This window comes from Podarcis erhardii, assembly GCF_964252035.2.
Source record: "Podarcis erhardii genome assembly, chromosome: 3".
Taxonomy (NCBI): Eukaryota; Metazoa; Chordata; class Lepidosauria; order Squamata; family Lacertidae; genus Podarcis; species Podarcis erhardii.
The window spans coordinates 75,714,847-75,741,122 of NC_138507.1; the positions used below are offsets into that span (position 1 = coordinate 75,714,847).

Consider the following 26,276-nt stretch of genomic DNA (forward strand, 5'->3'; position numbering starts at 1 on the left):
CAATAATCCAACTGGTAGGAGGATCATGAGGATCTGGGGAAGGGTGAGGGCAACACAGTGGGATGGCACCAAATAAAATGGGTCAGTAAACAAAGAAAGGAACAGTCCAACCTGTTTGGGTGTGTTCAGGAAAGCAGAGGGGGGCTAATTATGGAACCCTACAGCTATTTCTCAATAAAATGTGTGCCAGGGAGGTTAGACGGCAACCAAGAGGAACCCCAGGGTAGCTGTGGGGCACAGGGAGCCCTGCGAAAAAGAGTGGGGGCTTATTCCTCTGTGTCTAGGCTGTGCATGATCGCCAAGCAGGCAAGAAAAAGCAAGGAAGTGCTAAAGATCCTGTGTACGACACACAGAACTATTCACTTCTGTCTCTATCTTCTCTGCCCTCCATTTCTTGCTTTGACTCCTATGACCTGCCTCTTTCTTCTTCACTCCATAGCCCCCTTCCCTCTGCTTCCATTGAGTGCTTGTCCCTTCTCCTTACTTGCCTCTCTAAGCCATCTCTTTCTGTATTTTTCAGCTTGGTCTTCAGTCCTCCACCTTTTGCTTGCTCCCCCAAAAACCAGCAGAGCCAAGAACTAGCACAGTTAAGTCTTAAAGGTAAAAATGCAGGTCTTGAGGCAAGTGAGCAGCTTCACCCACCAGCTCCCTCACCTTCGTGTTTATCTCGGTTCATCCTCCTCTCTGGCTCTCTTTGTGAGTGCACACATGTGCACTTTTTTTTAATAAAGATGTTTTACACTTGTGCATACCTCGGGGCTCCCTCCCCCCTGAGTCTCCCAATACCTCCCTCTTGAGTATGGTAGTGCTGTTTTGGCTACATAAGCAATGTCCCTTGAAGACTTAAAAAGAGTTGTAATGATGATTACAAGAAGATTATGCTTACTCCTATTATACTGTCTATCCTACACTCAGTGCTTTCCCCCCAAGGGGTACTCAGAAGTACTCAAGGGTACACAGTACTGGCACTTCTCTTTATTATTATTAAAAAGTGTGGTATGTACTGTAACAACTTCATGGCGAATACAGGCACCTATTTTTCTAGAAAAAAAGCACTGCTAATGCTACTATAAAAGTACAGTGGTACCTCGGTTTTTGAACGTCTCCGTTGACGAATGTTTCACAACTCGAACACTGTAAACCTGGAAGTAAATGCTTCGGTTTTCAAACTCGCCTCAGAAGTCGAACAGGAAATGTGGCTTCCGTATCGAGTTTTCCCTATTGAGATTTCCATTTTGAGGCTTCCGTTTTGAGTTTTTGGACGTTTCGGAACTCAAGCGGTATTCCGGAATGGATTATGTTCGAAAACCGAGGTACCACTGTATAACGTTTGGCAGTATCATTGCCAGTTATTAAGTAAACCACTTCCAAACTGTCTGTAACAATAGCTGATTATAATATTAAAAAATCCTGAATTCAAAGTTAACACCAAACAGAAGTGACAAAACTTGCCTGCTGTTAAAATAATCAGCTTTACAATAATGCATAACACAAAGGAATTTGACTACATTTTCTTGGAAAGAACTTCCAAACCCTTGTTCACTGGTTTCCTTTTCTGCAATTTTCTCAGTCTTATGGTATGCTTCTTGATATGGGTTAAGCGTGTATCCCAAGTGTAACTATGCTATAGTAACATTGCACTGTGATATGACCCCTGTTTTCAAACACTTTCCTAATACCTAACAGAATTGAGGTCAAATCAATTGTTGGCAGACATGTCAACTATTGCTAGGTTTAATTGCGTGTCCTACTAAACCAAGAACTACCCTCAGGAATTCTTTATTTTAAATCAATGATTATTTACAAACAATTCTGCTCTAATCATGTGAGGGGCAAAATGTACAAATCTCCCTGCCTGAAATACTACTTTTTCAAATTTCATTTCATTCATTTATTTGGTTCATTTACAGACCATCCTTCATCGAGTTAGGATCACAGGGTTGTTCACAATACAGTAAAAAAAACCACTATCCATGGATGAAATCAGGAGTTCACAACTCTTTGTATCAAATTGGCATGCTAGTTAGTACACTGGGAATTATTTTGGAAGAGCGGTTTGAAATGAGATGCAGATTGAAAACAGCCACTACAAATGATTTTAAGCACCACAGAATTCAAACAAAACAGTTTTATGGATCAATAGTCTATGTTCTTCATAACAAACCTCAGCTACTCTCTCTAGAAGAGGCTCCAGCCAGTGCTCGTTGCATTCACAATGACTATCCAAGAACGTCAGTACTTTAGCCTGTGCTGCATCTGCCCCTCGGACACGAGAGCGCATCAGACCTGAAAACCAAGACCACATATTAGCCACTATTCCATCAGTTTAGTAATTCAGTTCAAAAAGAATCAGACTACTGGCAAAAGACAAAACAACTGAGTTTACTTATCATCCTGCTATACTTACACCTTCTACAACATCTAGCAGTGGCTGTTGTTGGATGACAGGACAGTGAACTAGACAGCCCATTAGACCCGATCCTAATAAACTTCTCTCGTGACTAATACAATCACACTCGACTTTCCTATTATCATGTTACTGAGATTCACAACTGCCTTGTGTGAAGCATGAATCTGGTGTGCTTGTGGATGGACTTGTGCCGGTATTCCAAACTGGGCCAACAACTTCCCGCATCCTAACCACCGTGCGTATCCAGAGGTTGCAGCGGAATGAGGGAAGTCTCCCCTCTTCGCATCATGGTGCCTGAAAATTAGGAGTGCCGCTGTAGCAAGTTCCTAAGCACTAAGGACATTATGAAACATAATTTCCCCAGCATCCCTGGTACCTGGGATGTTGCTACAGCAGCAGCATTCTAAATTCCAAGCACCATGGAGGAAAAAGAGCATCTCCCTTCCTGCACGGCGTTATCATTGCTCCTGAAGTGGAACGCTGCCGTCGCCATAATAAGGGGACCGTGGGGGGAAGAATTAGGGAATCAGAGAGTGCTGTATTTCCAGGGATGTCAACAGGAGCACAGCACAGCCCCAACTGAGCTCTGAATTAACATAATTATTAGTTTGCTTGGGGGAAACAGCTCTATCTGCTGAGTCCAGCTCTAAACTAACCTAAAGTGAAATGTTGCCCATCACTACTTTACTTGGAAGCACTTAACACAAGAGGAAGGGGAAAACTTTCAGCAAACACATAAGCCTTGATATCTTACAGTGTTTCCATTTTTACATTTATCCAAAGTGTGTGATAGATAGCCTTGCAAGCATCACACAGATGCTAGTGCATTGCAGTTTGAATTTTTAATTTGCTTATTTCTCTCTACACCATATTGTGCTTTGTTCATCTAATAAGCTACCCATGTGTGCATCACTTCATATAAAGACTGAAAAGACTACAAACATCCATGATGTAGTAATTAGATATAATCACACATTCTAGTGCAATCCTCATTACTTTCTAGCTCTAATTCTTATGTGTTAGGCAGTCCCTCTCTGCTATAAAACTGATAATAGGAAGAACATTTTAGAATAATTTACGCTGAGATATTCACAACCTTAACCCTCTTCACGCCTCTGGGAACAACACTACTAATGAGCTGTTAAAAATTGTATAGACCACACAGTTTAAACAAAACCAATGGGATGTTTTGTAAATCAACTCCAGTTTACATTATTTTTTAATATATTTTGGTAGTATAAGGTCATGATAACTATACAAGGAAGGTATCTGGAATAAATAACCAGTCACATTATTAACAGATAACCACCAGTACTCTAGGTCAAAATGATGCTCATGTTTCAGAAATAGAGAATATACAGGGGGAAAATACTGCAGTAAGAAATAAAGGAAAACTTACGAAGGCAAATTATATAATTTAAAATTACTTGCACATTTCATGTTCAACAAATCTCTTCAAAAACACTCTCCTGGAGGTACTACCTGTTGAACTTTTCAACTCCTTCCCACCTTTTTGTTTCATTTGCCCAGTGGGAAACTTTTCTTCTGATAATATTCTCCTGAATTTTTTTTTTAATACTGCTCTCTCAGAGATATTTTTTAATGATCCAATAGCAGTACTGAAAGCTGCCTACCTCCTTAACTTAGGAGCAATTATAATTTTTATGCGCGAACCCAACAACACAGTGCCTTAACCCACCTTCCACTACCCACTTGCCACTCTTTCTGCCTTTGAACATACAGCTTATAATAGTCAGTGTTGCAATTTGGTGTATACTGATCTATACATTTATCAGGATCATTATAATAATTTTACTGTTAAGCTCAGCTGACTATACTTCTCTCTTTCTCTCCGTCACATTTGCAAATATCTGTTAATAAGATAGTAGCAATCAATCATCATATCTAGCTCTTAATGACAGGTTATTGATTTTATTACTCTGTTTCTCAATGGCTGCAAACTAAGGTTTTGTATATTTTTGGCTAGCTTACAATATATACTTTTTAATATCTTATAATGCAATTATTATGCATGTCTTTTCTTTTTTTTAAAGAACCCTGTGCATTTTTTCAGCTCAGGAATCAATAGAGATGTGAATAATGAAATGCTATTTACGCCTCTACCTGATCTTGCCATACATTTCATTAAAGCTACTTTGTGAGCAATCTATACATGTTATTAACTCCAAAAGAAAACATAGTTTTAAGTTCAGCACAAGAATAGCATTTAAACTTCACAGAATACAAGAAGACTAGAATATTGCCACTGAATGATGAGTTTGTTCAAACTTTGTAACAGAAGTTCCTGCAGATGCAACTATGCCACTACTGACTATGAACTGGAAATACCTTCCATCTTTTAACTGCCTCCTCGGGTATATGTTGCATGGTTACAGGAATTTTGTAGTTAATACAGCAGTTATCAGATGTAATCAATAGATTAATTTAATTTCTAGCTCACCCTTCATCACAAAGGAGTCTAGGGTAGAAAAGACTCCTTCTGGGCCTTCTCGGTAGTGGCGCCCTCCCTGTGGAACACCCTCCCTTCCGATGTCAAGGAAATAAACAACTATCTGACTTTTAGAAGACATCTGAAAGCAGCCCTGTTTAGGGAAGTTTTTAATGCTTGATGTTTTATCACTTTTTTATATTCTGTTGGGAGCCACCCAGGGTGGCTAGGGAAACCCAGTCAAATGGTGGGGGGGATAAATATGATTATGATTATGATTATGATTATGATTATGATTATGATTATGATTATGATTATGATTATTATTATTATTTGTCAGGTCTGCCTCTAGATCCCAGCTCACAGAGGACCAACGCCCGGTGGATATAATATACAAAGTCTTTATTGAAGTTTAGTTTCCATTTCAAGGCTCTGGGCGCGCAGACCCACGTCTCGACGCTAGACCGGCTAAGTCCCCTCTGACTCACTGCTCCTCCCACACCAGTTTAAGATCCTCGCCCGGCTCCACCTCCTACGCTGTTCTTTCCTTCGCTGGGTCTTTCTGCCCTCTGGGGTCTCCTCCTTCCTGGACTCTTCTGACGCTGACCCCCCTTGGTCTTCCCCTTCCTTCCGGCGGGCTTTAGGACCTGGCTCCCTACCCGGGCTCCCTGCTGTGCCGCTCGCCTGTACATTTGAACTTGGCGCGCGCGCCCAGCCGGTAACCTTCCTCCTGACCGTTTCCCCGCTTCCTGATGTGGGCGTGACCAAACCTGACTCCTCTCCTCCCGCTGGTGGTGAGAGCACTGGTCCCGATTCCTGGGACTCCCCCTCCCCACTGCGCTCTGGTGGGGAAGCTGGTCCTGATTTCCAACTGCTGCTCAGGGACTCCCCGCTGGCCCCTTCCTCCTGGGGCTTCCCCCCTGGAACCCCCCTCGCCCTGGCCATCGGCGCTCCTTTCTGTGAGTCCTCCGATTCGCTGGAGAGGCTTGTGGAATAACTCTTTCCACTGTCACTGCCTGCTCCCCCCTCGTACTCCTCCTCCTCACTCTCCATTTGCTCCCCCTCCTGTGTCTCTCCTTCTGAACCCCTGACATTATTATTATTATTTATTACTACTACTACTACTACTACTACTACTACTACTACTTCTACTACAACAAAGCATGGTCTAGCCATCCACAGAGAACAAATTAACATTGACTTTGAAAGTTTCCATTCTACTGGAATGCCGCTGAAGATTTTATTGCTGCTGGTATTACAAATTACAATTTTTTTTATTTTCTGACAATACATGCTACACCTACAAGGCAAGATTCAATAATCATCTCCTACCATTAGGGAAGAAAATAAAAACATTAATTCATATACTTCTGAATGCTTAACTACTTGCGCTTTACAATCTTTTGCAGATATCTAGGAGGCCAGGGATTCTAACTGCTTGTAACTTAGTTTCATAAAGAGCACCGACGATGCGGTTCAACTGAACAGTCAGTCTTTCTAACTTATGGCAGTAGAACAAAGCAATTAGACCACCAGCTTTCCACACTTGACTTCTAAAGCCTCTATATAGTTAGGAAGCTGTTGATTTAGGAAGGGCTCCAGGCCTCCAGTACTGTGAAATGAGAGCATTTATAAAGTGAGCCAGAAGACAGTATAATAAAAGACTATCAAATTAAATAGCTGCCTCTTCTGCTCTATTCAATGCATTTCACTTCTTCTACATACCACACCTGCAACAGGAGCACGCTTTTCCTATTAACAAAAGTAATTCTGCCTGGAATTCTTCACATTTTCCCCACTCAAAACAAAACGCTCACCTTCCCGGCGATCATTTCGAAGTATCCGCACTTTCTCAATTTTACCAAGGAGCGCACCATCCTCAGCTGAGGAAAAAGGCGTAACTGGTTAATCATTTGTTCATATTGGCTCAAAAAACAGATGGGGAGAGTAACAGTCAAAGACCTACAACTACCCAGGGTTTTGGAGCTAAGAAATACCTGATAACTTCTTTTCTGGAGCAATCTTGCTTTACAGGACATAACTATGAGCATGGGTAAAAAAATTCAGCTGAATACTACTTGAAATACTTTTTTAATGTTCTGCTTTTAAACTGTGGTTTTTTTATTGTTTGATTATCATCTTTTTAAGGTACACTGCTGTGATATGTTGCGTGACTTACAGGTATATAAATCCCTCTATAAATAAATAGATAGATGGAAACTCAGCTCAAGCAACTAGATAGATCAATTGCTTGTGATCACAAGTCAAATTGTGATCACAAGCAATTGATCTATCTAGTTGCTTGAGCTGAGTTTCCAAGTCAAACTGCTGTATTAGCAGCACTGAAGTGACTTTCCCGGGTTGCAAGCCTAGGCAGTGTGTATGGAGGTCCTCGGATGCCCAGACAACAAGACACACACACCCCAGCCTTGTTGATGTGGTCCAAAGGAAAGCAGAGCAATATGCTTGGCACCAGCTTGGCTGCAAGAGTTGCTGGATGGAGGTGTACAAGGTGCCATCCAACCGCCTTAGGGACACCACTCTGGATTTGTGCAGGGTGTTAGCTTTTTCTACAACCCCAGAGGTGCACCCCATTGTCTCTCAAGACAGATGGATGCCAACAACAAGCTATTTCATTCATGACATCATAAAGAAAGTGTTAGCTTTGGTTGCTACAGGCTAGGTAGGACCCTGACAAATACGTGCCAACCACAACCACAGAGAAATCCACTAGAGGTTCAACAACTATTTCAATATGTTATTTTAATCTTCTTAAGATGACTTCAGGAGCAGAATCCTGTATGAGTACTCACCATCATTGCTGTAGTCATCTACAAGTATGATTTCCTTGATAAGATGTGACGGGCTTTTCTTGAGAACACTAACAAAGAGAGGAATCAATGAATTTCATTTGATAAAATTTCAATTCATATTATCACCATATATCACCACATTAGGGCAGCCCCTTGCAGGTGAAGAAATTATTCTCAGAAATACCTGACAACTGTTCGAAGCAAAGCCGATCGTGCCTCATTGTGAAAAGTGATTACCACACTGGTAGCTGGCAAGTCTATCCGCCACTGCTTCCGCTGACACCTTGACAGAGACACAAAGCATTTCACGCATTAGACCTCTTATGTTTAGCAGTGCCATCTAAGCGGAGATGCTTACTGAAAGATTCACAGCAGGCATCCATATTATATCTTGTAGGAGAGGAGCAATGGCAGAAAAGTCTGATGAACAATTGCTGCTGTAAAAAATAAACTGCAATTCCGTACGCTAAAATAAGCTCAGGAACAGTGTTAAAGATTGTGATTTGAGAACTGGTGGGGGAGTTCTGGGGCTGTTCTGTATGGCTGTTCTGCATGACTAGATGACCCTCACGGTCCCTTCCAACTCTACAATTCTATGTTTCTATGTGTGTGGTATTCTGAATGTTGCTGACATTTGAGTACATGGCACGGAGTACCAATTGTCATATAGGCCTCTGTAGAAATGTTATCCTTCTGTTGCAAGACTTGTGTTTTTGAAGCGTTCCCTTGCATAGGTGCAAGGTCTACTTCTGTTCCTAGGCACAATGGAAAGGATACCAACTTTTGTAACCACTCAAAACTCCCCACTTCATCTCTGCCCACTTATTATTATAATAATTTCTTATTTATATGCTGACTGGGTTGCCCCAGCCTCTCTGGGTGGCTTCTAGCAAACTTCAGTGAAACATCACGCATAAAAAAACTTCCCTATACAGGGCTGCCTTCAGGTGTCTTCCAAAAGTCAGATAGCTGTTTATTTTCTTGACATTTGTTGGGAAGGCATTCCACAAGGTGGGTACCATTACCAAGATCCATGCTGCACTAAGATTTATCATTTCTGTGCGAGGTGGCATTTTGGCAAGGAAGCCCTCTTATTAGGTTGAGGACCTTCGAAAGAGGAAGCTCATCCTAAATGGCTCAGACAGTCCTCGACAGTGGATAAGTCAAGCTGCGAGTCATCTGCACAACGGTATCCCATTAAGACTAGTTGTCAAACTGAAAAAGTATAATAATCACAAAATGCTTGTAGCTTAAGAGCAGTGTGGTGCACCAGTTATGTTTAAATCAATTCCTACCAATGCCAGCAGAAAATTGTGTCTAAAGCAATTCATTTGATCAGCTTTAATAGTCCAAGTTGAATATAGGCCTTTTAAAGTGAACCAAATCCTCAAAATATTTGAAGGGTCCATATAAAATTAAGCTGCTTAAAAGTCTCACTGGCAATATGACTGAAAAGCCTTGTTAATCCTTTGTTTATTCCACTCCAGAATTAATTGGGGCAGGTAGCCTTCATGCATTTCTAGGCCTCTTTTAAACACATGACACAGGAAGGAAAAAAATATATATATAAATGTTTTTTCTCCATTCATAGCAGGGCAGGTACTTTTATCTTTAGTCTATTTTATACATTCCAATAGACCCTCAAGTATTTTAAAGTTTCTGTCCGAATAGAGGCCGATCCTTACATTATGAAAAGCTTGAATACTGAAATATCACATTTAGAACTAGAGAAGGCCACATTTCCACTGGCTTCATCCTTTGTAAATATCTGAAAGACTACAATTTTAGTGAGGGGACTAAAAGAAGCCACTAACTGGGAAATAAGGGGCTGACTTTGTTTTGCCAACTTGTAAGGGAGTTTACCTTGGATATGAAGCCACATGACAAATAGGCAGAGCTTTGGAAGACAAACTGATGCCATGCAAAAAAAAAATAAACAAGGTAGCAACACTGAACCTAGTTAATCAATGATCCCACCAAAAGAGCCAAGCCTTAGTTCTTAATGAGGTAGAAATCATGCGTCTATATGATTTCAGATAGCATGTGGGCCTCCTATGAATGAATGTGTCCCACTTTAAAAGTTTGGGGGGGGGGGGGGGAGAGGCAAAGTTACTTAAAGGAAGCCAATATATACAGCAAATTGGTACTTACTGATCATGTCTAGTATCTGGTACACTTCTGTCCATGCGCAGCTTATCACTTTCCACTTGATTAAACTTATTACGGGCATACGGGTCTTGGCCAGCTTTGACCATGGTGACTCCAACATAAGCTTCCTGGTCAAAATCTTGCCACCTAACTTTCCCTAAGAAAAAGAAAATCTGGTGTTAACAGATTCAAATACAAAATGCTGGTTTTGTAAAGACAATATACAATTAATAGGGAAGCACACTAAAATTTCTAAATAGTCAGAAAGGTGGGTGACATCTTTCCTTCAAACTCAACAGGTTCCCCCCTCCCTCCAGTCACACACCGACCACGTTTGGATTATCAAATTTTGGTTAAACGAGCCAAGATATCCAAACGTTTCAGGCACATACATGCAGCCACTTGCTTGACCCTTTGTTCACTCACTCTTGCATAAGCGATCCCAAAAGCCCCAGTTAGCCACAGCTTCCTATTCTATCCAAAGTAGGAACTTCCAAAGAAGACAGAATATGAAACATAATTTAAGTTGGCTGGCATGTTCAGATATAACAGAAAGTTGGGTTAACTGCAGCATTCCGGCTTGTTTCTTTATTCATTCACATGAAAGGAAAAACAAAATGGCTGCATATGGGTGCCTGGAGCTCATGCAGATCCTGGCTTTGAGACTCCAAACATGGCTAGAGAGTTTTCCATGCCAGCACTATCAGTAGCATTTTCTTACAAGGTTCTGCAAGTACCATGCACTTTGTTGTAAAATAATAACAACAGCTGCTCAGATTTAAAACCTAATGCAGAACTTGTGAAAAACTTAAAAGCGGGGCAAAACTACATGTTACATTAAATGCATTAAGGAAGTTAAAATGACAAAAAAAATTGAACTAACTTAGCTGGGGCTGGCCCTGCCATTAGGCACAGTGAGGGGGCTGCCTTAGACAGCAGATGCAGAGGAGTATTGGAAGACAGGGCTGTATGTCTAGCTCTATACAGTGGAACCTCTACTTACGGACGTAATCAGTTCCGGAGGTCCGTCAGTAAGTCAATCCAGGTTGCTGGTAGAAGTGCCGCTGTACGCAGGTGCAATTGGCAGTAGTGTGCTTTTGCGCATGTGTAGACAGCTGCAGCCGCTTCTGCGCGTGCGCAAATCACAGCAAACCCGGTATTTACTTCCAGGTTTGCAGCGGTCGCAAGTTGGATCAGATCCAAGTAGAGGCAGTCGTAAGTAGAGGTTCTACTGTACTCCCTTAAGCTAGCCTGCTGCCCTCAGCTGTAGTGAACACTGCTGTGTCCACAGTAAGATTCAGTGATCTGTCGAGTCTGCTTCTGTGCATGGAATGCACTTTTATGGAATGTACTTTTATATCTGTAAACCACCTTGCGATCCTCAGATAAAGAGATGTATTGAAATAAATTTAAATAAAGAAACAGAATGGAAAGCGCCATCTTCTCATTCTCTCAGGCAGCAAGCATTTTGGTCTGGTTCTGAATTGCCGGGACGGTGACAGACCAAGAGGAAGAGGTTTAAGGGTTTGCTCCTGCCCGATGCAAGTCACATCCCCCAAGCTGCAGTGACAAACAACAGTTCAAGAGGGAGACTGTGAGCCTGGTGTGTGCATGTATGCATTCATGTGGGTTACGTTTTCCCTAATACTGTGACCGTTCTAATCCCTCTCCTCTCTCAGCTGTGGCCATTCAGGCCTGAAAACCCAGTCGCTTTAAATGCAATTAAGCTTTTAACATAATGTGTATTTCGGACCTTAAAAGGGTTCTTTACCCCAGCGACTCTGCTTACTTTTCTTTCTTTCTTTGGTGATCACTCATAGCTGAGTAAGATTGTCTTCCATGAACACGGTCTTAACAGTGAGTCGTAAGTGACTGTGGAGGCCATTGACTTGTCCACAAACTACTGGAGATGAAGTAATATGATTTAATTCCAGCTAAGCCAGTTGACCCTGATGGGACTAAATCTGCTTCGATCCAACAACTCTAGCCTTACAAGTTAATGAACTGAATGAGTAGGTGCAGCAAAGCATCATAAACCACTGATAAACCTACATAAGATCTCTCCCTCCCCGCCCCTCTCTCTCTCTCTGGAATGCATTATCATAAAAAATGCATACGCATAAATGATATGAAGCACAAGTAAGGGTAAACTGTCTCCATTTCAGTTTGGCTCAGATACACCTGGTCAGCAGATACACATGGACTACTGAATTTAACAGGATCTATTGGGGTTCAAGTCTATTTGGGTTCAAGTTATACGTAGCACTTAGAGATGCTTCAAATGCATAAGGTGCTAAAAGAGGATCCCTTTGAACTCTGAAAGGAAAGATTTCTAGATCTTGCATTAACTCCACTATTATAACATTCCAGTAGAATAAGAAGTGTCCTATGGCTTAAGCCACTTTGCAACTATTCCTTATTTCAGCATTTGTACCCTGCTTTTCCTTCCAAAAAGGAAGCTCAAATAAGCAGCGTCTGATTAAGGGCGAGTCCTACACCAGAGAGGCTGGCAGAACGTTCCTGTTCAGCCCAAAGTGAATTATGGCTATGACTGAATAATACTGAGCCTGCTGGTGCCCAGAGGCATAACTGGCAAAGCAATGAATCAATCATGGTACAATGCAAAAAAAAAGGGGGGGGGATGTGGAGTGGGGAATGAAATGCAAGTTCCAGTATTACACCATAGTAGTTCTCTGTTAACAGTTGAGCAATCGAAACCGGTACTTGCATTCATACTTGGCATGCGCCTGATAAGATTACAGGAAGAATCCATCCTAAAATAGGTTGTATCATATGACAAGGCAAAAGAGACTCAGCTTCTCCTTAAATACCAGTTTAAATAGAAGCTAGCATGGGACCTCAAACAACCAACAGGTCCAAAATTGGGGGAGTTGTGGCCTTCACTTTTTAATGGAGACAATAAATATTAGTAACATTTCATTATTATATTAATAATATTTCTGAAAGATAAGAGTGCAAGAACGTAAGAGGAGCCCTGTTGGATCGGGCTAGTGGCCCATCTGTTCTCACAGTGGCCAACCAGATGCCTGCGGAAATCACACAAGCGGGACCTGGGGACAACTGTTACTTATAAAGCCTGTGTGCGCTCTGAAGTGCATCCGTTGATTAATTCCATAATCAACAAAAAAATTCCACAAAACGTAGCATTAGCTTCATGCATAATTCAGTTTACAAGTTATAGCGCGCACCATGACAGACCTGCTTTAAGGAAGCTCTGCTGCCAATGAAACATTTAAGAACTTTACTTTAAATATGTCATCCTTACAATTGTTAATAGCAACGAAGCTATTTATAACATAAACTAGGTAATGTGCCGTTTTATTACACAATCAGTGAGACCAGTATTTGTTTTCTACTCATCCACTGCACTTGTTTTCAGAGGTTACAGCAATGCAGATAAACACGATAGTATAAATTTGAAATACTCTGCTTAACTGTGACATTTCTTCAATATAAGCACACTGCAAAACACACAAACTCAATCTCAAGAAATATGTTCAACTTCCAGAGCACATCTTCTGAGTGTAAAATGACATTTGCATTTCAAAGTAAAATTTGATTTAGGAAGCATTTATCCTTTTACCATCTCAGAGCAAATTACTTAGCAGCACCTCTATCAAGCAAGTTTTGTTTTAAATGTCTTTCTTGGACTTTTGGCCCAGGAATCTGGATCCTTCATGGAACCCAATGCTATTGTAACCCTAAAAACACTCTTTTATTTGATTCTAGAGGCCATTAGGGGGTTGTTTTTGTTAAGCTGAAAAACATTAGCAGGCAAGAAGTGGTCTGAAAAACAGATAGGCCATTTACTTGAAATACTTTTTAAATATACATACTTAACATTAACTTGCTTACCAATTTGTATATTTAAAGACATTTAGTTTATATGCAACACACTGCAATAAAATAAACTCTCTCATCAATGTTAACATAGCAACATGAACTATTGTTTCACCTTGGATTTGGAGTCCTTCCACAACTGCTATGGATGTGAACTCAGCAAGAATGAGAATGTAACTACAGTTCTAATACAAGAGGGAGCTACATTCAGTCACACTGCTTCAGGCACAAAGCATCTAGTTAACTGTGCCTAAGGAGACTCAAAGCCTTGATTCATCCCTGAATTCAGGTTGACAGATTCAAAAAGAATTTGGGTCAGTTTTTGCTGGTTGCTGTTTATGTCAGCAAGGTGACACTATAAACACTGCAGAGAAAAGGAAGCATATTTGCTTATTTTGAAGAGTATACTGCTGGAGGGACATGGTAAGAGATAATGAAGTGTTTCAGAAACTTGTATTAACTCTGGGTTGCATTCAGATGTGTCCTTCCCCTGATGAGAGAGTATTTGATCCAGTGGAGACTAGAGGGGGTACAATCTTTGCTGGTTCCCCAAATCAGCTCTTTGCCCCCAAAATTTGCTTTGGAGAGTCAGAAGACCAATAGGGAGCAATGTGGGAAGGGGTGTAGGAGAAAGGGGGAATCTGCAGAAGTCACATCTTCCCCCTTTCTACTCAACTCAAGCCTCTGCTAGGTCAACTAGTCTTGTATCAGCAGAAGAACATTGCTGGATGCAAGTCTACCTTCACCTCACTTCTAATGTCATGCTTTGCTCCCATCTAGTCCTTCCCAACACTTCAGAACATGGATCAGGCAGCCTGTCTCAGATTAGACATCATCAGAAAACAGATTCAGAAGTGACAGGCCACCAATAAGGTACTCAGTGCAAAGCAGTACTGATTACATTCTCTGGTAATAGGATAGGATGTAAATGGAGGAGCCAATACTGGGAAAGTAGCCAAAGAGGAAATATTAGTTATAAAGGGTGCTTAGATTTATTCAACCTTTGTTAGTCTCAATCTTAGTTTTATTAATATTTATCACAGCTAAAATTAAAAGATTAAAGCATATTAATTACTACTTTATTAAAAAGGTCAACTGCAAGCCTTTCATTACAAAGTGTGTGGTCATAAAATGTTGGTACAATTTTAAAATAATAGTAGCATTTGCGGGCTGGGACACATTAATTCACAAAGCTGCATATAAATCTTTCTTTAAGTTGAGTGTCAAAAGAGAAGCGCAGGTTTTTATGTCCTGCATAAGCCTGCACTACTAAATTCAGTGAGCTATAATCCTCATACTTTATTAACAGCAGTGAAGTCATCAAGTTTTGCAGGATTCAGAAAATTCTGTTTAGAATTTCAAAACACCGAACATCTGTTTACCTTTTAAAACTTAATGGCTTGCAAAAGCCCATATTCTTTTCTTACTGGTTTGCGATCTTAAAAGATGAAGCTAGCACACAGAATTATCAATAGACTAAAGCCATTCCGACTGGACATTCCAGTTCAGTCACAGAAGGGACAAAGGGGCACAATAATGCTTATTGCTTCAATGCCCGGGGTCAGATTTATATGCCAAAGTGAACATAGGAAGAGAGATGAAGGACGCTCCAAGAGGCTATGATCTTTATCACCAGGTTAGTAGTAGGCATGTGTGCTTTCTATCAAAGGCTTTGCCAGAGAGATTATTTGCAGCTAACATAAGTGCTGTCCAAGTGTCATGCTAACAACTTGATAGCCCACAGTAGGATCAGGTGGACATGCAGATATCATTCTTATGCATGCCCATTCAGCAGGGTTACTAGTCAGATAACACAGGTGTCACTCTAAACCCTTGGTAGAAGAGTAATGGGTTGGATGAAGTGATAATGAACAAAGCTCTGCTCAGGATATGGGCCTTTCCTGCCTTCATCTCATTGCAGTCTGTGTAAAGGTAAAGGTAAAGGTAAAGGGACCCCTGACCATTAGGTCCAGTCGTGACTGACTCTGGGGTTGTGGCGCTCATCTCACTTTATGAGGGCAAAATCATCCTGGGGATACCTGCTCCATGTGATGAGAAGTGGAAGAGAAGTGCATGCACCGTGGGCGAAAGATGGGGGAGACTTGTTTCATGACTGGGGGGGGGGTGTTGATGCAGGGTTGTTGGTTCATACTTTTGCAATTTATACTGTTCTGATTAATTTAAAGTATCTTTATTGTTTTGATGCATTTATTGTTCTGGAGCTGGGATAGCTCAGTAGAGCATGAGACTCTTAATCTTACTCTGTCTTTACAATATATCTTTTGTGTGTATTTATATATTAAGAAGTGATGTCTTTATTTGTTAATGTTTTATTGTTGCTGTGCTTAGTTGCTGCAAAAGCAGCAAACATTAAATCAAAACGTAAAAAATCAAAATCAAATCCTATACATGCCTGCTGTAGAGTTCATGATGCTGACTCCCAAGTAAATGGATATAGGATATAGGATTGCAGTCTTACAGGTTCTAAGTGTGCATGCACACGAAAGCTCATACCTAGAACTAACTTAGTTGGTCTTTAAGGTGCTACTGGAAGGAATTTTTTTATTTTGTTTTAACATTTTATTGTTCAGTTGTATTTATGATGACTTATCAAAACCTTAAAACACACCTGTCCCCTTCATACATATACCAAGCATATTTCCTACTCCTGCTATTAGAAGCTAATTTTCACAACTGGCCCATACTTTACTCTAAAATTAAGAAATACTGTTCAAATACCTGGAGGTAGGGTCTCGATGTTTTGCAATTTTTCGTTCCCATTATTACTGCGTTGTTCTTTGTTGTTTAATGCATTAACGTTATTTGGGTCATCCTGAGAAGACAAAAAACAGGTTTGTCATTAAATTCACACTTGACAAAGTTTGTCAAGGAGAGAAATAACTACTTTACTTCCTGGAATCAATAAAATTTTAATTCAAAGTAAAGTGACAGCCTCAATTAGCAAGAGGGATTATTGAGCAATGGAGCATATATTCAGTCATTTCAGACATCCACTATATGTGGAACAAGTGAATAGTACAAGATCTATTGCCAAGGCTACCGCAAAAAATCCTTACGACGACAACAAAAACCATTTACTAGAAAACTACGTACCTTTACAGCTAACACACTGTGGCTGGCCAAAAATTATTAAATATCCAATATTCAGGAATGTGCATGACATGCAATGTGTTAAAATATATGCTGGGTAATCAGACCACTTTATCAGAACCGAACACCACAACTGGGAACTGTCACATATCTACAGCAAGTTATTTTTCCCACCTGTCTAGATTTTACTAAGCTCTGTTGTGATATTCTACTCCACGTGGGAGTTATTCGACCATGCATTAACTTTCCAAACATCTGTTTCTAATTCTGTATACTATGAAAACGAGAAAGTACCCTGTGAGTCACTCCTCCCTCCAAGCAATGATGAAATAAATGAAATAAACAGCTTCAAATTCTGAGAAATTTTAAGATGCAGGGCTTGTAACATGAGCTTGTTTTCTGTGTCATAGTTGTTTGATTTGCCATAGAAGGGATTAGACAATATGCCTTAGACTAGCTTACAATTTTATAATGTTAACAGCCGAATTCATTTCTGCGTTTTCACAGAACCAAGCACGAGGTCCTCAGCAACAGAAATTACATGGCAGTCACAGTAATTTATAATTTCCCCCTTCTAATCGCAGGTATATACAGGTGGGGGGGGCAGCCAGGTGCACTTGTCCTAGGCCTTGGAGGGCTAAGCCGGCCGGCCGGGGGGCACCAGAGACTGGCTAGGAAGTGGGCTAGCTTGCTTCTGCATATATTATACTGAATATGAATACAGCTCAAATCAGTGGATTCACTGCTATCTTTAGCTTTAAAAATTGGGCATCCCTCCCCTCAACCCCCTATGTGCACTGCTGTACAATAAAGACAATATATTATGCTAACTTTTGTAAATCTTGTGTTTTGAAAACCAGTTCTACCCCAGTGTATTTTTAATGAGTTAACAGCAACTGGAAGAAATACCAACAAAAACCAGAAATGAGTAAATATGCCTATTTTGTGAACTTGTTGGTCCTTATTCTACATCTTGCATGTGAACTTTTCTTCAGAGTCATGCTTTCGTGTTTTGGCCTATTGATTTCCCAATAATCGAGTTTAACTCGGGTGGCCGATAAGACTTTAAAGTTTGTGAAATATGAGCCTCTGTGTAAACAAAAGCCAAAAGAGAGAGAGGGGCGGGGGGAAGAAACAGGAATATACTTATCGTCATTCTGATGGCTCTGTATTGGGGTGTTAGTTTATATCATTTTAGGAATTACTGCATTTGGTACACACCTTTAAATTGTTGCATAAAAAGGCAACCTGTTTGAAATAGAAGGACCACAAGTTTACTCTTCCCAAATTAAAAATGTTTGTAGTTTCTTTTAAAGGTTAGATTGTATTACATTTGCAACACAGCAAGCTGTCAGTCCAAGTCAGACTGTAAATTCAGAATTCTACGCTGAATGACAGCAACTCTCCAGGGTTTCAGACAGGAATCTTTCCAAGCACAACCTGGCGATGGCAGAAATTGAACCAGCAATGTTCTGTGTGCAAACCATGTGTTTCACCACTGAGCTACAGCCCTTCTTCAATTGGGAGTGGAGGTAGTGAGAGAACTAGTACCACGTTTTCACTATAATCCTAGCCCTGAACATCTGCATTCCTGGAAGTAGGGAGAAAATGATGGGACAGAATATTGGCTGAGGAGATGGCAGATAACTGCATAACAAAACAGGCTCCGTTTATGGTGCTATAATCCATAATAAAACGTAATTCTTACTGAACTCAATGGGACTTGGCAATACAATTGTGACAGGTTAATGCCAACATAGCTTATTTGCTAAATTTAGTTAATTTACACTCCACTTTTAGGTAGAAACAACCTCCCACAAGGCAACTTACAGCACTATAAATTTCAAGGAATATTGCTTAGATGGAGTTAATACAGCCCCTGCTTTGATTTGCTCGTGCTGTATTTTCCCCTATTGTGTTTCCCATGAAAGATCTGAATGGAGAAAAAAGCCAAGCAGAGAACTACACAATCACTTCTACTAGCTGGATATATCTTCACAGAAGTTACAGAGCCAGGGACACCGAGTGGAAAAATCAGAATTTCCAGTGGTAATAAAGAAAAGGGCACCCCCACCCCCACGGGGGCTTTGCCCTTTGAGATATATGACAGTTACTGCACAAAAATCATGGACAGCTGTAATTTTCAAGGAGACGATGGCAGCAGCCATTTCTCATGAACAGGCTTTAGTAAACTAAGCACAGAAGCCAATTTCTACAGACTCACGCCTGAAGCAAATATATAAAGGAAGTTATAAGTATTTAGATTAACTGACAAAGACAGCATGACGCACAAGCTTCACAGATGAGAATAATCCCCGTCCTGCAATGTTTTATAGCAATACATTTACGTCAGCCCTTGTAAAAAATGGCAGATAAAGCTAGGCAAACACTATTAGATGACTATTCAAATGTTCAGCATTGGGGGACTCAACTAATGATGCAGGAAGGTTTCTTCCACTATGCATCGACTAAGCACTTTTTGTTTCAAGACACAATACAGTTTGGTGTGTTGTCTGTTGTAACAGAGTGGATTTAAAAGCAGCAAATCTATCATTTCCGTGGTACCTTAGCTTTTAATTCCTATTTCTTATATTCACTACAGTACAAAAAGAGGAAGGTAACACGATCTGTAGCATTCTACATAGACAACCAAGGTACAAAATTTATTTGACTTTGTTTCTAAAATATGTCTAGATATCCTGACCAGAATTGATTTGTGCAGATCTGTAGCTCAAAACAGTCTCTCAGCCTGCAGAGTGTTTCTGAAATGTTGCAATTATTAATTACAACACCGTATAAGGAGAATGCAGGGTAAGTAGAGGGCAGGGAGGAGTTGGGAAGGCTAGAATGATTTCACCCCAGCCAGCACTCTCCAATCACAGTGCTTGGGAGCTTCTGTTGATGTTGGGGCTAGTTAGGTAATTCCTGTCTGTGGTCCACAAGTGGGCGACCTGTAAGATAGGGGTGCATTTATGCAGCCCCTCGTACTTCCTGAAATTGCCTATCAAGAGTTCCTTCCATTTGTTTTCTCCTTGTTTTCATGGATTTTAAAAGTCTAGGTGCTTGCTCACCTGGGCTCCTAAAATATGGTGTTATTTTAATCTAAACTTAGGATAGTCAAACCTAGGAAGAGGAAACAGCTTTTTATCATATATTTTATTATATAAAAATTCAGAGTAGTAATTGAATGCCGTGGGGTGAGGGGACAAAAATCAAAACAGAAAAAGTATCCTTTGGGACAGTAAATCTTCCCAGCTTGTAAGAACACTAATCTTATAAAACTAACTCATTAAAATAAAGGGAAAAGATGTTTCAGATATATTCCAAACAGCCAACACATTGTAAGAATCTCAAGCAGGGATAATTTGGAAAACATGGGAACATTTAAAAACCCTGTCAATGACTGCAAAATAAATCTTCACTTAATTATGGTCATTGTTGACCCACCATTATGCTTAGGTAGTTTAGTGCAGCAAAGTTTTCAACTGAAGGTTAAAAAATTCACACTCTAATTGTTTGTATCTAAAATGAGAGTCAGTCCATATCTGTGCAATTATACACAGACAGCTGGATGAATGCTAGGTTTGCTGAGATGAATTTCTCCAGACTGTGTGGAATGTCAATTATACCTTAAGACTGGCTTCTATAAAATAATATATTCCAAGCCATTGCCATTATTCTGAATAATGCCTAGTACTTTGGTTTTACAAAAAGATTCCCAAAGGATTATTAAAATGGACACTGCATAAATTTGGAGGCATTGGACAGAATGTCATTTGCACAAGGAAAATAGTTTGTGTGTGGATGGTTTAATAAAATCCAAGAACACAATTTAAGATCTAGTGAATGGATTTATACAATTTAGGATGCTGAATACAAAACACATTTCAGTCACTAGCATGTTCTCCATCCCAAGATGTAGTAAAAGGCAGGGAAAGGTAAAGTTGGGTTGCGGCTTTTGGGAGGAGTGTCCCTCTGTGTACTTTAGGAAACTCCAAAATTAACTCTGCCCAGAAAGCACATATCTAAGAGAGATCTAAGTTAATTTAAGAAAGAAAACACATACCAAGAACTATGAACTAATCCAAGTAAGTTAATCAACACAAAGAGCTTTTCTATTCTAGTAAAGTTACATAAAAGACAAGAGATATAATGCTCAAAAATGAAGAACAGAATTGCCTTTGCTACAAAAATAGTGGGACAATTTCACAGTTCCTATGAATGGGGCTCCATTTACAACAATTTACAATTGCCCCAGCTTCATTGTCCCTATCCCCCCAAATCTGCTCTGAAGGACCATGCGCCAGATGCGGCCCACGAGCCACCCCCGAACCGAGCCGCCCGCTTGGCAAGTCCCCCTTGCACTGCACTAAATCAGCACAGCGTGTCCCGGGGACTCGCCGAGCGGCGCCAGAAATTGCATCTGTGCATACGCAGATATTGGAAACCGTGTCTGCGCATGTCCAGATGCCAGAAATCGCTTCTGCGCAGGTGTGATTTCCGGCATCTGGGCATGTGCAGAAGCAATTTCCGGTGCTGCTGACATGCGCAGACGTGATTTCTGGCATCATGTTGCACCAGTCCGGCCCATGGACAATCTCCGTGGGAGTGATCCCACCCATGACCGGTAAACCTTGCCAACCCCTGGGTTGGAGGTTCCATACTGGGAGGTGGAACAGAAGGGAAGGAGAAATAGTGACAATCACTACTCCTCTCCCTCTGAGATTGGCAGCCCCCATGAATCACTAGCACTTCTGCAAATAGAAGTGCAACTCTGGATCTAAAACACTGTTTATACCAGATTAACAGGCCATTTCTGGAAAATTCAAAATGCATTGTGTAACAGTGTGACAGACATGAGAACGGCCTGGGATGTGTTGGAAGAGAAGATGCTTGCAATTTCTTAAGAGAAGCAATTTAACAGCCAAGTTTTCTACATATCTTGAAACAGCCATCTGTGTGTTTTTATGTCCACTTTCCATTTGTAAATATATGCAATTTCTTTGCATTTAAGTGGTGCAATATTTAACACATTTGCTTCAAGAACAAAGTCGTACTAATAGAGTTTTCACTATGGTATGTTTAGAAGGCTGCAGTGTGTATTTGTGTACCACTTTTCCCTTACAAGACCCCCAGACATTTAAATCAGATACAGACAGCAATTTGCGGTTTAGTAAGCTAGGTGGGCCACTGAAAAAAAAGAAGGGTTTGCCGTACAACCTGTCAATGTAAGCAAAACTTGACATAGAGCTGTGTTTCACTGAAAAGCAAGATACAAGTAAGACAGAGTGTCTACATCTTGCTTCCTCAACCTGGTGCCATCCAGAAGTTTTGGTCTGCAACCCCTTCAGCCCCAGCCAGCAGAGGGGGAAATGAAATGGATTATCGTGGAAGGCAGCACGGTTGGATGGAGCCTAACAGGAGCACTCCATGCTCATGCTACATTTTGTTGCAGATCCCACTTGCAATGTTTGTAAAAGCAAAAATCAGGTCCAACTTCAAGAGTGGCTAGGGGAACTTATTACATCATATTGCTGATATTTCAAGCTTGCTAGTACTGAACCCAAGTTGCAACCATTATTGCCAACCTGTGCAGCACTAATATGAGCAAAGCACTTCACAATCGATATTAACTGGGAAAAGTAACTACTAGTATTTTCTGAATGTCGATACAGAAGTACCAGAACAGAACAGTATAGTGACTGCAATCCAAAGGCATGCATAATGCTATGTGTGCATACTGGTGCATCTCTACCTTCCCATCCAGTCCTCCACATGCCCCTGAAATGCAACTCCTGGGAGTTGGGAAACTCTCTTAAGCTACAAGTAACGGGAGAGGGATCATTTGATTCCGTTTGTGTGTAGAGAAGCATTTTCAACCTGCACACAGAGCCCTTTGGGCTCTGGAAAATACTTTTCTATTATGTCATGAAAATATTATTATAGGATTATAAGAAGCCAAGAACAGAATTGTTCTCATAGGAAGGGTGCTCTGAGCACATGCTGATAGAGGCTGGGGCGGGGGTCATTTTCCCTGTAGGCCCCAGAAAGCTGCAAATTCTCCAGAAACTGGCAAAACACCTCCCCTTCTTCCATAAATGAGACCCTCTGTCAAGTAACAAAAAAGCTCTTCTGTTCACATTCTATGTCTGAAAGGGCACCTATAGGATTGCAACTGCTTGGCAGTCTCTGATTCTATTGCCTCTGGAGTGCAGGCATGACCAAAGTGATTTTTTGAAAATCACTGCCCCAGAGAAAAAGCGAGACACATTACACACAAAAAGCTGCTCCCATGTTTGCTTCAGCAATAGCAGTGAATACCTTTCAGCTACTTTTCACTAGTTAAACTCTCTCTCATTTGAGAGTTGACTCAGTCCTGGCTCAAGCAGTTTCCATCTGCTAAATGTGCTCTGATTCTTAATTAACACCAATATATTCAGAACCAAACACTGCTAAGAAAGCTGAAAATAACAGTCTTTGTACATAAATAAGCAAAATAAAATTCTGAGAACTGAAGCCAGGCAATAGCAATCAAGCAGGAGCCTGTCTTGTGTGGTCTTGGCCATCCAAGTGTCTTTCTGAAACCACAGATTAACAAGAAAGGGCAAGGATCTCTCATCCATGGAGGTAGGAACCTTGCAGGTAGCCAGCGGCTCACTAAACAAGAACTTGCTTTCTCCTTACAGTGCTCTGGCTAAGGAGGTTAATGTTACTTGAACTACAAACAACCCTCAACTCTATCTAGTTCTATTAACATCTAACGAATTAAATACTTAAATATATTATACCATACATATCAAATTGTTGGATACAAAATAAAAAAAAAATCCTTCGAGTAGCACCTTAGAGACCAACTAAGTTTGTTATTGGTATGAGCTTTCGTGTGCATGCACACTTCTTCAGATACTGGTAGTTGGTATCTAAGGTGCTACTCGAAGGAATTTTTAAATTTTGTTTCAACTACAGCAGACCAACACGGCTACCTACCGGTAACTAGATTCTTGGATGTTACCTACTTCTATAAATTATAAATTTTAATAAATTAAAATGAGTAACTATTATTTGTTTTGAATTTATTAAACATTTACCCATGCAAACATTTGCCTCTTAGAAGAGACTCTCACTCCTACTTTCCCCATTGGAAAGGGACACACACCAAGGGAGTCTAGCAATCTACCTTGAAAGCCTTGCTGCACAAGGCAAAAACCTGATCCTATGCATGTTGACTGAAAAGTAAGTCCCACCAAGTTCAAATAAGCCCAAGAATACTAGTTCTATGTATCCAAACAAACTTCTGTTTGCAACACAAACACTTCCGTGCAATCTTACTGTAACATGGTGTTTTGATGACACAACCATGCCAAACCTTTATTTGCAAATCAAGAAAATCTTAGGACAAGTTTTGAAAAACGTAAGTTCAGACAGGTAAGAGACAGGCATTACAGTAGTTTGCAAAGCCCTAGTATATTGGAATGAATTATTATATACAGGGTTATAGAAGGATTATTTATAAAAATCCTTCACATTTTCTCTTATAGGAAAAAAATCATTTCCCCCTAATATGAAAATAAGTAATTATAGAGATGAAAAACTCAGCTACCATCTGCCCACTGAGCTGACAAGGATACTGCAATCTCACCCATATGACATTTGTTTAGCATTGCTCAGATTTCAGTAGTCATTTGAAGCAGTCATACCTGTAAAATATGGAACTATGACAGCAGCATGAACTGAATTGTTGAGCTTCTGAGTATGCATTCCTAGATCAATACACCAAGATGAACCCAAGGATGCATATATGGTATTTAGAAGAATTGACAACATAATGACCAATAATGCGAAAAGAATAACTGTGTTAAAGACAAAAGGCATGACTGCATTGATGTTATTAGAGAACATAGTAAGCCAGCCTAGACCTCAGAGGAGTGTTATTTTTTTTCAAGGCATGCTGAAGGTGACACACATTTGTCAAGAGAAATATTTCCTACTACAGCTAGGTGCTTCACAGGCAGAGGAAACCTTAGTTAAAAACTGCCAGAATGACAGTAACAGAAGCAACTCAAGTCTACAACTGACTGAGCAACTTTAAAGGTCATGTAGCAAAAAGCAAGCTGAAGCAAGTTACAAACTGAAGTCCTAAAGTTAACCGAGAGATGCGTTAACAGTATAATATTTGTTTCTGGAAAACTTCAGTGTATCATTCTTAAAGCAAATCACACAGAAGGAACTTTGTTTCCACCAAACAGACACCAAAGCACAGGTCATTTCATGATACACACGCTATCAAGAACATTATATAATGATGAATATCTATCGGGCAACACTAACATCTGCAGCAAAACACTGCATCCTTTCTTGAACAGGCACAAGACCAAGCGCAAATCCCAGTCACCAGATAAATCCAAGTGCAGCTCAATTAACTGCTGTTAAGTTTTGAACAAGTCAGACAAGGCCAATGCAGGAGCATAACAAAAGGTGTATTTCTGACTACATGGATTTTCAACTTTCAACAGTTCCTTCCTCTGAAAAGGGAACCTTTTGACTTATCAAAGCATAACTTATAGATAGACTCAACTTTCTTCCCTTTTAGGTTTAAATTAGTAGGGAAGGCCATTCTTTTCTACTGAGCATTAAGAGGAACAGTTGTTTCACTCCCTACTGCTTATTTTTTTAATCCTGCAGTTTGTTAGTTCTGCTTGCTGCTGTGTCTTTATGCTGTGTTTTTGTTATGGTTTTGGTGGGTGGAAATTCTTCATCTTTATCTGTGAGGTACCCTTGTATATAATTTTTGGGTAGAAAGGCAAGATATGTTATTAAATAAATATAATAAAATAGCACCTTGAACATGCAACAGTAGAGTTGTCAAATACAAGTCCTTGTTATCAAAAACAAAAATTTTAGGAAGTTTTTATCATAAAAAATAATTGCCTCAGAACAGCACTAAGCACTGTGTTATGACTACACGTGTGTCTGCTTTAAAAATAGATTCTAATTGAGTTTCCTCGGTGGTTGATTTTATTATGCTAAACAACTAAATTGCTGAAAAATCAGTAACTAAACAGCTGCTTTTTCACAGGATTTAGAAACATCTGTTTGCTTTGATATAAACCAAGGCAGGTCCAGGAGTCTGCTGATATATACAACCCACTAAGAGAACAATGAAGTTCATCAGAGATTGCATATAAAAACCTTAATTTGAAAACCATACTAAAGTATTAACAAGCACCGAACATTCAAGTCAAGGTAACAAAAAGTTCACTAATGAGTTGCGCCACAGACTGACTAGACTATAATACTTTACAATACAACCCCATGTGCACTTACCTGAGATTAAGTCCCGCTGAACTCAATTGGACCATCTTCGGAGTGAACCATCACAGAATTGATGGTTCACAGATATCCTTTGTTTTTGTTTTTTTGTTTTTTTAATTTTAATGAATTTTATTAGTATTTTCCACAACACAACAACACGAAAGATATCAAA

The 26,276-nt window shown here is 40.2% G+C and overlaps 1 protein-coding gene across 1 annotated transcript in view; it reads right to left on the reverse strand.

The window, feature by feature from the left end:
• Positions 1-26,276, reverse strand: part of GALNT2 (polypeptide N-acetylgalactosaminyltransferase 2) — a 70,006-nt gene that overhangs the window by 21,988 nt on the left and 21,742 nt on the right. The window contains exons 2-7 of the mRNA XM_081855859.1: positions 16,421-16,514; positions 9,824-9,977; positions 7,857-7,955; positions 7,673-7,740; positions 6,677-6,742; positions 2,165-2,286 (exon numbers count right to left, since the gene is read on the reverse strand). Of these exons, the coding sequence (XP_081711985.1) occupies positions 2,165-2,286; positions 6,677-6,742; positions 7,673-7,740; positions 7,857-7,955; positions 9,824-9,977; positions 16,421-16,514 (603 nt within the window). The remainder of the gene's footprint in view (positions 1-2,164; positions 2,287-6,676; positions 6,743-7,672; positions 7,741-7,856; positions 7,956-9,823; positions 9,978-16,420; positions 16,515-26,276) is intronic.